Source organism: Fistularia commersonii, chromosome 31 (assembly GCF_037954325.1).
Source record: "Fistularia commersonii isolate RoL2024-O1a breed Wild chromosome 31, RoL_Fcom_v1.0, whole genome shotgun sequence".
NCBI classification, from domain to species: Eukaryota; Metazoa; Chordata; class Actinopteri; order Syngnathiformes; family Fistulariidae; genus Fistularia; species Fistularia commersonii.
In genome coordinates this window covers 6,501,014-6,514,913 of record NC_141314.1, presented here as the reverse complement: position 1 = coordinate 6,514,913, position 13,900 = coordinate 6,501,014, and the positions used below count along the sequence as shown (strand labels likewise).

The window sequence follows — 13,900 nt, the reverse complement described above, 5'->3', positions numbered from 1 at the left end:
CGCTTCAGGAATCGTTCATCACCCGGGGCCTGAGCTGCACGCCGTCCCCGGCCGGGCAACCAACACCAAGGCCGCTCTTTTACCGTTCTCCTTCCACACACACACACACACACACACACACACACACTCATGTGCAGTCAGTGTGACCGCCGCTCTGCCCCTGCCTGTCCGCCGTGCAGATACAGGGAGCGTGATGGTGCATGCCACTGACTCACGTGCTAATCTTGCTAGCTGAACGCTGTCCTCATCCAAACACACAAGGTGTGTCTGAGTCTCTGTGTGTGTGTGTGTGTGTTTATGTGTGTAGGGGTGGGTCTGCGGGTGTGTGTGTGCGTGTGTGTCTGTGTAAGAACTACAATTATGTGATTATGACATTTTGTTATTTTTTTTTTATCTTGCTTTGAAGCAAGATACGCCCAGCCCAGTGTGTGTGTCTGTGTGTGTGTGTGTGTGTGTGTGTGTGTGTGTGTGTGTAAGATACTGTATCTGTAAACACTGTGACAACGCATACCTGACTTTCAGTGTAAAACAGACAGAGGCAGCACATTAGCGTACTTGAGGTACTTGAACTTCTCCACACACCTCCTCACCAACTAGTACTTTGGATGTACTTTAGAGTACTTGTTAGTGTTGACTTCTCTTACTAGTGTAATTTAGTGAATTGCGTTTAATCTACTGTCATTTCCGGACTATCGAGCGCACGTGAATATAAGCCGCAACAAATAAATATATGTGTACATGTAAAGGCCGCGACTTTTAATTAAAAACATACCGGTAACATCCACAAATATCTATTGAAAATACTTTTTTCCAAACAGCGGCTGTAACACGGCTGATGAAAAAGATTAATAATAAATAACAGATGGAAAAGTCCATCCATTTTCAAATCCCCGCTCTGTCCTACTCCTGCTTTTTTGGTCTTCTTCAGTGTCAGAATTGAACAGCCTCAGAATTTTTACGTCGATTTCATCTGTCCGATGTGACGAGGTTAAATGTTTTGGCGGCGTGAACCTCGACAGACCCCCAAAAAATCCATAAACTAGCCGCATCGCTGTTGAAGCCGCAGTGTGAAAAAAGTAGCGGCTAATAGTCTGGAAAAGATGGTGTTCACGCGGAGGTTGTGGCCTTACGACCGGACGGAAGGCTCTGCAACCTGTCAGTCATTCATTCATTCATTCACGCATTCATTCATTATCTACACTTCTTATATCTTCTTATTATCTACACTTCTCGGGGTTGCAGGAGGGCGGAGGTTCATCATTCACGGGTTCATCATCCACATGCATCCTCTCACCCTGTCATTGTCCACCTGTTCACCCTGTCATCCACATGCATCCTCTCAATCACAGGTATCCTGTGCAGACATGCAGACATCCATCCTCTGTTTCTGCCTTTGGATCACTGCTCCACGCACACAGGCACACGCATATCCCCGGATTTTTTTTTCTCCATGGCCCCCTTGTGCCCGCGTTTGATCCCGCATCCCAGCGCACGGATAAATAAATGAATAAATACCAATAAAACGCATATTTGTGTTATATAAATGCGCCCCTCCTCCGAGCCGATCCCTGCAAACGTGCACTTTCCGTCTCAATGCGCTGCAGAATCGAACCGAAGACCCGATAAATAACCCCCATCCTGACCAGCTGGGCGGGAGGAGGGGTTGGGGGGGGTCTGTATATTATGGGATGGACTGGTTGTCTGGAGATGAGGGGGGTTGAGGGGGGGTAAAAAAATCCCCTCAGTGTTTCCACAGTGCCACGCAGCAGCCCCCCCCCCCCCCTCCTCCCCGTGTGTCTTCTCGGACGGCGGACTTACAGCAGCTGCAGCAGAAAGTCGAAGTGAACGTCATATTCCTCCTTCCACATCGTCCCGGCGCTTGCGTGTGATTGCGTGGCTCCCGGTCCCGGTCCCGCATCATCCGGTAACGGCGGGTAACATCCGCGGCGTTAGGTTGGGGAGGGGAGGGGAGGGGAGGGGGCCGCCTCAGTCCTCCATGTTGCCGTCAGGCAGGGGAAAAAGTTTGTCCTTTTCTTTTCTTTTTTTTTTTTTTTTCTTCCTTTTCTTGTTTTCTTTCCTCGGAGTTGTGCGTCCGCCGGGCGCTCGGCGGCGGGGAGGATGTCGGGGGCGGAGCGCGAAGTTCTCCTGACGCATGGAGTTCCTGGTGCAGCCGCACAATGGCCTGAGTGTGTCCCGGCCAGCGCCGCTTCCTCTGCACGGAGCGAAGGGGTCAGCCCCCCCACCACCCACCCACCCCTCCTTCCCTGCTCCTCCACCTCCACCCTGCTCCACCTCCAAGGTGGAGAACCCCAGCGAGGCGTAAAAAGCAGAAAAATCGACTGCGCTCATGCATGCACGCAAAAGTACCCCAAAGTCCTACACTGTGCATGGCATGGATTTTTTTTTTTCCGAAGATCACCAACTTCTCCTTTTCCCTCCCGAACACTCTCGAAGCGTGAATATGCATATGACGTTCCTCCGGAGCCGAACATCTGGACTCCAGATGTCTCCTGCCTCTCAGCAGAGTCCACCCCTCCCGAGTTTTTTTTCCGACCCGCAGGCCGAGAGCCGCCGTTGCGCTCTCATTGATGGGACGGTGGATTCGGAGTTGGCCACAAATGGACCTTACAGGCCCCGACCTTAAGATCCGGATGTAGACTAGGAGACGTACAAGAGATGTAGGACAGTTCACCCCCGGAGGAACCCACAGGTTAAAACACGGAAACCCCTGCGGAAAGGCCTCCTGTCAAAATCCAACCTCGCGGCTTCCCGCTGTGAGGCGGAAGCACCAAACCCTGAACCTCCATGATCACCGAATGTCAAATACTGAAACAAAGGAACGTGGAGCAGAAACTACGGTCGGGGTCTTCGAAAAGAGATAAATCGCGCAATCGTCAGCAAAGAACGTGAGCAAATAAAGTCGGCTAACCGCGTTCACGGGTCGCCTCCGAGGACCGAAGGAGGCCAAACCTCTGGAGTTTGTTTTTCATTTGCACAAAGTATTACCAGACGTGGCAAATGGCCGCTGTGAGGCGCAGGAAGAGTCGAAAGAGGGGCTTCGGCGGGCCGGCGCCGCTGAGCTGGTCACACGTCAGCGTATGCCGCCGCGGCAGATATGACTCAGGGACAACCTCTGGACGGCTCTCACGCACAGCTGTGTTTATTAACCTGTCGCCGCACAGACGCCGGCTTCTCACGGCAGCCGGCGGGGGGGGGGGAAGATGGCGGCGGCGAATCTGATTCGGTCTGTTGGAGCCCCGCCAAAGTAAGAGCTTGAAAAAAAAAAAAAGAGCTCCGTCCTGCACTTCATTAGAAATCGATAAAATCCACGCAGGAAAAAGCGGAACTATATGTAATGAGAATAACAGCTAGAACAGTTTCCCCGGTCAGCCACAGCAGAGAAGGAACCCCCTCCGGTAACACCATCTTATCCTCCGTGACCCTTGACCTCCACAGCTGACGGCAGCCGATTGGCCGATCCCTCACCTAAGCTGGATTTGCTGGAATAACCTGTTTTTTTTGTTTTGTTCAGAAGACGATGATAGAACTCATTCATTCATTCATTCATTCATTCATTCAGTCAGTCAGTCATTCATTCATTCATTCAGTATCAGTAGCCGTTATCTTGTTGTCAGGGTAACGGAGCTGTACCGGCTGCCATTGGACGACAGGCGGTGCTCATTACAGAGCCGCATGCAGACATGCAAGCAACTTCTCATCGGGTTTCCTCCGAACCTCCTCGAGGTAAATTTTTGGAGGAAATCTTCTTGTCTAAGCAACTGGATTTGATTTTCTTGCCTTGGAGATGTTTCACCTCTAATCCAAGAGGCTTCTTCAGTTCACCGAAAACACCAAAAAGCCTGCTGAACGTCTTCGGGGGGAAGCAAATTACTTCGATGTTGACAAGAATTATGTATATTCATACATTCGTCCATTCATTCATGTATTCATTTATCATCTACACTGCTAATGTACTCCCAGCGGAAGCCTATCCCTGCTGTGATTGGATGAGAAGTGGGGTTCACTCTGGTCCAATCACAGGGCTTCATATAGACCTCCAACCAACCGGAGGGTCTCCGGTGAAGCTCCTGCGCGTGTTTGGACCGTGGGAGGAAGCCGGAGAACCCTGAGGAACCCCACGCAGACACATGGAGAACATGGAGACCCCACACGGAAAGGCCTCCCGTGGAACCACGGACCTTCTCACCGTGAGCCAGAAGCTCTAATTTTAGCCCCCGATGCGTTCAGAGGTGAGATCATCGGTCCCGTTTCGGGACTATTTTATTTCCATCCTCGTGAAAGTACAGACGACACGAGGACGGAGCAAACCTGGGCTCCGCCTCCGCTAAGAAAAAAACTTTCCCCGGACGAATTAATAACTTGCAATTTCGAATCCGCGGCTGACGTACAGTACAGAGCCCCCCTCCCACCCACGCCATCCGAAAAAAAAAAAAAAAAAAAAAAGCAGACAAAATGTTCTGTGTGTTTTGTATGCGTTGTCAGGGGCAACAGCGGTGACAGGGGAAGCCAAACCTGCGGTGAGAAGATCCTAACACAACCAAAACACCCAGGATGTGTCATGAAACGTACAGCTCTGCTAAAAATAGACATGGATAAATCTGTCAGCCCTGAAATGATTCGCCTAGTGTGTGTGTGTGTGTGTGTGTGTGTGTGTGGGGAGAGGGTGAAAAGCAGTGTTTGTGTTCATAACTGCGCGGTCCGTGCACACGTATTCACGTCTGCGCTCATATCACTGCCTCACTGAGAGCCAGGAGAGGATAATCTGCAGGATGTTTCCGCGGCGGTATAGAGCCTCGCCAGGGGGGTTTATTCCCAAAGTGACATCCTGAAAGATGCATGCACATGTGTGTGTGTGTGTGTGTGTGTGTGTGTGTGTGTGTGAGAGAGAGGAAAAAAAGAGGGATTCAAAGTCAAAGATGGATATTTGGACGTTTCAGTATCCGTGTCACTGACTGAGCATTAGGACATATGAGCTTCATGCACATTTTTGTTTGTGCATGTATGCTGCTGGCCTGCTCGCTTTTCAAATGTGTGTGTGTGTGTGTGTCTACACTTGACAGTGTGTGTGAAAGAGATTATTTCTCAAGGCAGAGCCGTTCCTCTGATATGGAAACAACCGCGCACGGCTTTTATGTGCGCTGCTCGGGCTTAGATCTGGTCGCCTCGTGATCCAGGGGGAGGAAATGCACTCCCGGCGCGCTTCCAACACGGACGCGCACACACACGGGAAGGCGTGCACGCATGCAAATGCGCGTCCGCCAGTTCTGCACACATGTGCACGGGTAAAACGCTTGAATGAAATTAAAGACCAGCGTACTTTGAAGTAGTTCTGTGTGAGGCGGTTTATTCTGATGTGTGTGTGTGTGTGTGTGTGTGTGTGTGTGTGTGCTAGTTTGCACGTACAGACACACCGCAGGTAATAATTTCCAGCGAGGGCTAAAGATGCTAAAGAAACGTGGCGGGCCGCGAGCTAAGCTGACGCGCAGTGTTGGCATGGTGTCTTTATCAGCCTGGGTGGATTACCGCTAAGCTCTCCCGCAGCCACGTCACGACTCGGGACGATCGGACAATACGATTGATGATCTCAGCCGGAGCCTTCTGATGTGGCGCCGGAACTGTCTGAAGCCCGTCGGACGGCGTCCCGACGTCACGGAGCCCCCCCCCCCCCCCCCCCGCTTCTTATTTCCACGTGTTAGATGGCGCATCTGCGGCCTCTGCAGCACTCGCCAGTGTTCCATATTTGTTCCCGTGGCCGTCCGCCTGCTGTACTTCCTCTATCGTCTGATGTAAGAATAATCCGGGGGAGCAGGAAGGAACCTCTGCGGGGGGAGGATTTCTTTTCCCCACCATCAAAGCGCTGCCCGCTGCTGAGGTGCGGCACGATTTTTTTTTTTTTGGAACGGCGAGGAAGCAAGCTTACATATCGGAACCGTACGTCACCTTCGAGCGGAGAGCGGTCGGAGAAAACCCTACCGGCGATGTTTGGGAAACAAAAGCTCGCCATGACGACGCGGCTAATATGAAGGAAAGAGCCGGTCGGAATGGAACTGTGCTTTCCGTTGTTGCGCCGCGAACCGAGACGCGAGAAAAACGCGGGACGTCTTCACGTGTCGTTAATTAGAGCGGACGCTAGGAAAACTGTATTTTTGTCAGCTTGGCGCTTTTTTCCTGGCATGAGTCGCCCCTGATTCACCGCTCGCGTGAAAGTCCCGACAACCCCGTTTCTTCCTGTCTGACACACCGGCAACCAAAAAACTGGCCAGCTGTTTGGAAAGCATAAAGATAGATGTATATATATATATACTATATGGCCAAAAGTATTTGCTCACCTGCCTTGACTCGCATATGAACTTAAGTGACCTCCCATTCCGGGTTCGGCCCACCCTTTGCGGCTTTAACTCTTCTGGGAAGGCTGTCCACAAGGTTTAGGAGTGTGTTTTGGGGAATTTTTGACCATTCTTCCGTCACACACTGATGTTGGACGAGAAAGCCTGGCTCTCAGTCTCCGCTCTAATTCATCCCCAAGGTGTTCTATCGGGTTGAGGTCAGGATTCTGTGCAGGCCGGTCAAGTTCACCCACACCTGTGCACCTTACTTTGTGCACTGGTGCACAGTCATGTTGGTAAAGGAAAAGTCCAGTTCCAAACTGTTCCCACAAAGTTGGGAGCATGGAATTGTCCAAAATGTCTGGGTATGCTGAAGCTTTCAGGCTTCCTTACACTGGAACCAAGGTGCCAAAAACAACCTCACACCATAATCCCCCCCTCTCAACCAAACTTCACATTTGGCACGGTGCAGTCAGACAAGTAGCGTTCTCCTGGCAACCGCCAAACCCAGACTCGTCCATCAGATTGCCAGATGGAGAAGCGCGATTCGTCTCTCGAGAGAACGCGTCCCCACTGCTCAAGAGTCCAGCGGCGGCGTGTTTTACACCGCTGCATCCCTTGGTGACATGTGGCCTGGATGCAGCTGCTCGGCCGTGGAAACCCATTCTATGAAGCTCTCTGCACACTGGTCTTCAGCTGATCTGAAGGCCACATGAAGTTTGGAGGTCTGTAGCGATTGACTCTGCAGAGAGTCGGCGACCTCTTCGCATCCGCTTGACCCCGCTGTGTCTTCTGTCGTTCCCAAACACTTCCACGTTCTTATAACACAGCTGACAGTTGACGGTGGAATATTTAGAAGTGGCGATATTTCAGAAATGGATTTGTTGTACAGGTTGCATCTTATCACAGTTCCACGCTCTAATTCACTGAACTCCTGAGAGCGACCCATTCTTTCACGAATGTTTGTAAAAAACAGTCTGAATGCCCAAGTGTTTGATTTTATACACTTGTGGCCACGGAAGTGATTGGAAGACCTGATTTCGGTTGCGTGGGTGAGCGAACACTTTTGGCCATATATTTTATATATATAAATATATAGAGAGATAGCTGGAGAATGAATGAATGAATAAATTATTATAATATCAATAAAACAACAAAAGGCCATCTGACCTCATAAGAAGTGCAAAATCTTCCTCATCAGCATCTTTTCAAGGCATTCTAGCATTAGCATTATGCTACGGTTAGCATTCGGGACTCTCAATGGAACCAATGTCCGTATTAAGGGTATTACGGGAGGGTGAAAACAACGGGAACTCAAGATCGGCCAAAGTGCAGCCAAAACTGAGTAAAAGATACCGGTATCGGCTGATGGTACACAACCCAACACACGACTTACTTTAAAGAAAATATAACCTCCTATGATATTTCCAACGAGGGCTTAAAAGAACGAGGCTAGAGAAACAGCAGACTCGACACGTGTGTGTTCTTGTGCGTTTGTGACGGGCGCATTAGGCAAATGAAATATGATTGACGACACAGTAACAACAAGTATCTGCGCCAGTTAACGACACATATGGGGATCCAAATGTTCAGCAAAGCTTGCCAATGCTTTTTCTGCAAAGTCGTACCCTGCTGTTATTGCCATTGTTTCAGTTTTTTTCTGCCGCAGTCACGAGTACTGCCCGCCACGTGGAATTAGCGGGGTTTTAAAATTGTCTCGATATGTTTATCCACCAGGGAAATTGCCTCAGATCTGGAATCAGAAATAAATTTCAGTTCACAACTGCACGCACATAAATATTTGCATTTGCAAACCAAAAAAAAAAAAAACGAAGAAAAAGAATCCAAACTGAAAAAAAATTAAGTTAACAAGCTATCCATTTCTGTGCTGCATTATTGTTAAACAACATGAAAAAGTAAATTAAATCAAATTAATAGAGATCATTCAAAACTAAGTGCCTGCTGACTGCCAGTTTATCTATCCATTTCTTTGCAGCTGTCGTTTCCTGCGGTGAAAAGAACTAGTTGTCCGCGAAGCTCCGGGACATTAAGATGCGTAACCGAGCCGCTCTGGAAACCCGCTGAGAAGAATGGATGTAAGGAAAGGAAGAGGAGAAGACTGTCAGGAAGACGCTGGGCCGACCCACATCTGCTTTACAGCTGGGGAGAAAACAAGACCTTTTGAAAATGAGCACGTCTCGAGTCATTCAGCGTGAGACGGAGATTTTTAACTCAAAAACCGCACCATCGGGGAGGGCGGCTTCGCAGCGCCTCAGACTCCAGCTGCCGAGCTCAATCGGGCCGAAAAGCAGCTCCCGCTCCCCGTCGGCCACGGTCGAAACGCGTCATGCGTCCGTTTTTTCCCGCCACGTAACGAACTGGACCGTAAAAGAACCCTCGCGCACGTCCCCGCCGCCGAAGCCGAACGGAGAAAATGACTTTCGCTTCTTTCAATTTAGATCAGCGTGGGCGTCTGTAATAAAGAGCGATCCATCCCTCGCGGGGCCGGCGGATGCATCCACTCTGGATCGGAGTGTCTGGCGAGCTAGCTAGCGCCGGAGAGTGGTAATCACCCGCTTACATGCAGGCTAAGACCCTGCTAGGCTTAAGACCATGATGTCATGACATAAACAATAGCTCTTTCAGCCTGGCGCCGGTGGTCAGGAAGAAACTCCGCGGTTAAGGGACAACATCTGCAGACTGGGGGATGGGAGGTTTGAGTGACGGGGGTTAGAGGCAACCTCCAAGCAGCTCCGTGTGTCTTCTAAGTCCCTCAGATGGACTGGTCGGGGGTCCCCGGCAGGAGAACCCCGGCGTCTCGCCGAGATCGGGCCCCCGAGCGCCGCGGCTCTATTTGACATTCCAGATTGTAACTGTAGAAACCGAAGGTCAAAGGGCAGTGGGGGAGGCGGAGGGGGGGGTGCACGAGAATAACAGAGCACACACACACACACACACACACGCACACACGCGTCTGCATGCACGCACACACACAACGACACAAGTCCTATAGCTGGAGGTTTGGGTTACATAGCTCTTCCCATATGGTTCCCTTTAACCCCCCCGCCCCCCCCCCACTCGTCAGTCTCTTAATGCTATTAAGATAATTAAAAGAAACAAAGTAGGCCCAGCTGTTTGCCCGGAGCTGCCCGGGGTGACGCTCTCGGCGTCTTATATCTCGGATTCGTCACGCGCCTCCTCCGGCCGCACGTCACGTTTTCGGTGGCGCCGTGATTCCCGCCGAGATGGTCGGAGCGTTTGGCGCTGAACATCTCCGACGGCAGCGCCGGATTCACACGCTCCGTTTGTAATTGCCTTGTGTCATATATAACTTTAATACGTGTTATTTCCATATACATTATGTATAGCTATCTTCTTCCTCTGCTCCTTTGCTCCCTGCAGGGGTCTCTGCAGCCAATCGTCTGCCTCCATCTAACCCTCTCCTCTCACGCCAGCTGACTTCCTGTCCTGTCCCGCCTCTTCTTCTCATTCAAACGCCATTCGGACACCGAAAGATTCAGTCATTCGCATGTCATACGGAGAACATTCACTCTCAGATTCGTGCAAAAACTACAAAAATTATAAATATATAGACACTGCTCCAAAAAATTAAGGGAACTCTAAAATAACACATCCTGGATCTGAATGAATGAAATATTCTTATTAAATAGTTTGTTCTTTACATAGCTGAATGTGCTGACAACAAAATCACACAAATATTATCGATGAAAATCATATATATTAACCAATGGAGGTCTGGATTTTTGGAAAAGTGGAAAAACACAAGACAGGCTGATCTAACGTTGATGTAACGTCCTTAAAACAAGTCAAAATGAATCGGCGTTGCTTCCTAAGTGGACAGTTTGATTTCACAGAAGTGTGATTGACTTGGAGTTACTTTGTGCAAAGTGTTACCTTTATCTTTTTGAGCAGTATATATATAAAAGAAATGATATTTTTTACCTTGAAAATATTTTTCAAAAATCTTTCCTATCTCCAAACTCTCCTTTCCTTACTTTTGTATTTATTTGTTCTAACCACAAAATCATGATTGTCCGCCCCCCCCGGCTCTTCTTCCACCCCATGCAGTCTCCCGTCTTCATAACTCCGCTTGTCAGCTCTGTCCTGCAGGACCACGTGATGAAATACTTTGACCTATATAGATCTGCGACCCCTCCCTCGGCCGCGGCGGCCCACTCTGCGAGTGACCCCTGCCGCTTCTCACGCCACCTGCTGGTCGCACCGAGCTCGCAGCCTCGGGGCCGCGGGGCTTGCACAACACCCGGACACACACCCGGACACACACACGGGCACGGTTTAGCTCGATGCTATAGGGTTGCCTGAAGGTGAAGCCTAATGATCCCGATCCGAAGTGGTGACGTGCGGTATTATTTATGTAAATATGGCATGTGGCGTCCAGATGGAGGCGGCCGGCCCGCTCTCGGATGTGCGTCACCGTGTTTGGGGTTGTTTTTTTCCGACACAGCCGGCGATTCTTCGCCAAAAGCCCCCCGGAGAATGACTGACGTTCCGCGCGATTAATGACTCTAACGTCGGGGGCGTATCGGCTCTTTTGCAGAGGTAGCGGTCTGAAAACGCCGTCGCCCCATAATTAAACGGACTCGGTGCATAATCTTCTCCCCGAAGTATCGCAGTAATTGAACCGTCCGCTCCGGCTTTGACTTTCAAGCGTTTAATGACGAGCGGCCCCGCCCGTCTCGCCGCCGAGCATCACGGCGTGTTTTCAAAACGCTCCCGGATACGTGGAACAACAAGAGCGGCGGCCGAGCCGTGATCGCCGATGTATTAGCATGTATCAGATATGCAGAAAATGATGTTTCCCCGGTCGAGAGGAAAATGCGCTCCTCACCCGGCGGAGTTGATCCCGGCTCGGCGTCCTTCCAGGGCTCCGTGAGGGTCGGCGTGGTATCCGTTGGGGATGGCCCAGCGCCCGGGCTGACTCAGCACGAACTCCGACCTGCTCCCAGGTATGGTCGTCCTCAGCGGGCTCCCTCCCGGCCCGGCCGCGGCTCCCCGCGCGCCGGGGTCGGCGCCCGGGACGTCGGGCCCGGCCTCGGCCCCCTCCTGCTCCTGAACGGTGGCCAGCTCCAGCTCCAAGGGCTCGGGGCCCTGTAACAGCGCCCTCTGTTGGATGAGCGGGGTGAGCGGCGCCTCGAAGCTGACGCAGCTGTCCGTCTCATCTGTGAGCGACAGCACGTCCAGGGAGTCCAGGCTGCTGTAGCAGGTCCCGCCCCTCAGCAGGGCCGACTCCACGATGCGCTCGAAGGTGGAGCTGAAGCCATCTTTGTTGTCCGCCGGCCCTTTCTCCGGTTCCTTCTCCTCTTCCTCCTCGTCATCCTCCCGCGCGTCCACCTGCTCGACGATCCGCTCGAACGCCGAGCTGAAAGTGTCCCGGTTTTCTCTCGCGCCTCTTCCCTCCCGGACCTCCTCCTCTTCCTCCTCCTCCTCCTCTTCCTCCACCTCGGTGTCGGCCTGCTCTACCGTCGTCTCAAAGTTAGAGCTGAAAGCGTCTAAGTTCGCTTGGGTTCCTCCCTCGTCTTCGTCGCCCCCGTCCTCGTCGTCTTGATCGCCGTCTACGCCGTTGGCCAGTCTGTGTGAACGGGAGGGAAGAGGAAGGAAAAAGGGGACATTTTTAGAATCGGAGTTAAACATTCATCAGCCGCGGCGTGGAGGAGATCATTCATATTCATCGGCCGGTTTGTTCCCCGCTCAGGAGTTCTCACAATGGACGGGGATTTCAGCTTGAATAGGCACAATGACAATAACGGCGGATGAAAGATGAGTAGGAACGGCCCGATGAGCTGCTCCGTCAGTGGCGGGGAGCCGAGAACCACCGCTCAATAATTTTCCTATTGATGCGTTTGATATGTGTTGATGCCGTGACATTCATTCATTCATTCATTCATTCATTCATTCATTCATTCATTCATTCATCCACATCTGCTGTTATTGGGTCCACATAGAGAGACATACATTCATCCTCTCATAAGTCATATAGACATACAGCTTTTAGTCATTCATTCAGAAGTCATTCAGAGGCAATCGTTCACCCTCTCATTCACATGTCATACAACCATTCACTCTTTCATTCACCCATCAAACACACATACAACCATTCACTCTGTCATTCACACCTCATAGACATACAGCTATTCACTCACTCATTCATGAGTCATAGAAATACAACCATTCATTCACTCATCATATAGGGACATAGAGCTTTTCACTCACTCATTCATAAGTCATACAACCATTCACCCTTTCATTCACACCTCAGACATACAGATATTTAATCACTCACTCATCCTCACATCAACATACAATCATTAACCCTGTCATTCAAACCTCATATATAGACAAACAACTATTCACTCACTCATTTATAAGTTGTGGAGGCATGCAACCATTCATTCACTCACTCATTCACGTGTCACTTAGAAAAACACAACCATTAACTCTGTCACTCAGTCATCATACAGAAACATACAGCTGTTCACTCCCTCATTCATAAGTCATACAACTATTCACCCTTTCATTCACACCTCAGACATACAGATATTTAATCACTCATTCATGAGTCATAGACATACAACCCTTCATTCTCTCACTCATTCATGAGTCATATAAACAACCATTCTCTCTGTCATTTGCTCCTCATATATAGACAAACTATTCACTTATTCATTCATGAGTATTACAGATAAACAACCATTCACTCTGTCATTCTCTCATACAGAAATATGAGACCATTCATTTACGTGTCATTTAGAAACAAAATAAACATTCATTTCTTCACATTTGGAACACAGACGCACAACCAGTCCCTCTGTCACTCCAACTACGGACAACTTCTGGTCTTCTCCTCCAGGACCTGCAGCAGGTCTTTGGACAGAAAACACCCGGTCAGATCCAAACCAGGAACCTCGTAGCTGGGAGCGCTAAACGCTGCACCTCCTCGACTGCTCAAGTAAAATATTATTGGAAAAATAGTGACATCTTACTGTAAACTCAAAGACGTCTGTGTGTGTGTGCGTGTGTGTGTGTGTGTGTGTGTGTGTGTGTGTGTGTGTGTGTGTGTGTGTGTGTGTGCGGTACAGAAGAGAAGTCGGGAAACTGTGAGTCTCTCGGTGAAAGGGCCTTTTCTTCTTCTTCATCTTCTACCTCTTCTTCTTCCTGGCGGAGGTTTTGCAGCGGCGGGCCTCAACGGGGCTGTTCTTCAGACGCCGTTGCGCCTGGAGGCTCCTCGCCGTCACACCCATCTGTCCAGTCTCCTTCGTCCTAATAATTCTAATAATATTTGACGCTTCAGATATGCCCACCCAGACGTTTGCGCCTCGATAAAGGAACAGCCCGAGACAAAAACCTGCTTACGGCACTCAATGCTCAGCCTCAGCCACATGTTCGCTGGTGGTGCAGAGTGAAGAGCCAGAAGGTCCCTGCTTGGATTCCTGCAGGAGGCCCTTCCGTGTGGAGGCTCCCCGTGTCTGCGTGGGGTTCCTCAGGGTTCTCCGGCTTCCTCCCACAGTCCAAAC

The 13,900-nt window shown here is 50.4% G+C and overlaps 2 protein-coding genes across 5 annotated transcripts in view; one reads left to right on the top strand and one right to left on the bottom strand.

Annotated features, from left to right (window-relative positions):
- Positions 1-135, top strand: part of ctsf (cathepsin F) — a 91,330-nt gene extending 91,195 nt beyond the window's left edge. The window contains exon 15 of the mRNA XM_086178687.1: positions 116-135. The gene's annotated coding sequence lies outside the window, so the exon portion shown is untranslated. The remainder of the gene's footprint in view (positions 1-115) is intronic.
- psd2 (pleckstrin and Sec7 domain containing 2) overlaps positions 1-13,900 on the bottom strand; it is a 38,127-nt gene that overhangs the window by 12,980 nt on the left and 11,247 nt on the right. For all 4 annotated transcript variants that reach the window (XM_086178682.1, XM_086178685.1, XM_086178684.1 and 1 more), the window contains exon 3: positions 11,218-11,958. In XM_086178682.1, coding sequence (XP_086034808.1) covers positions 11,218-11,958 — 741 coding nt within the window. The remainder of the gene's footprint in view (positions 1-11,217; positions 11,959-13,900) is intronic.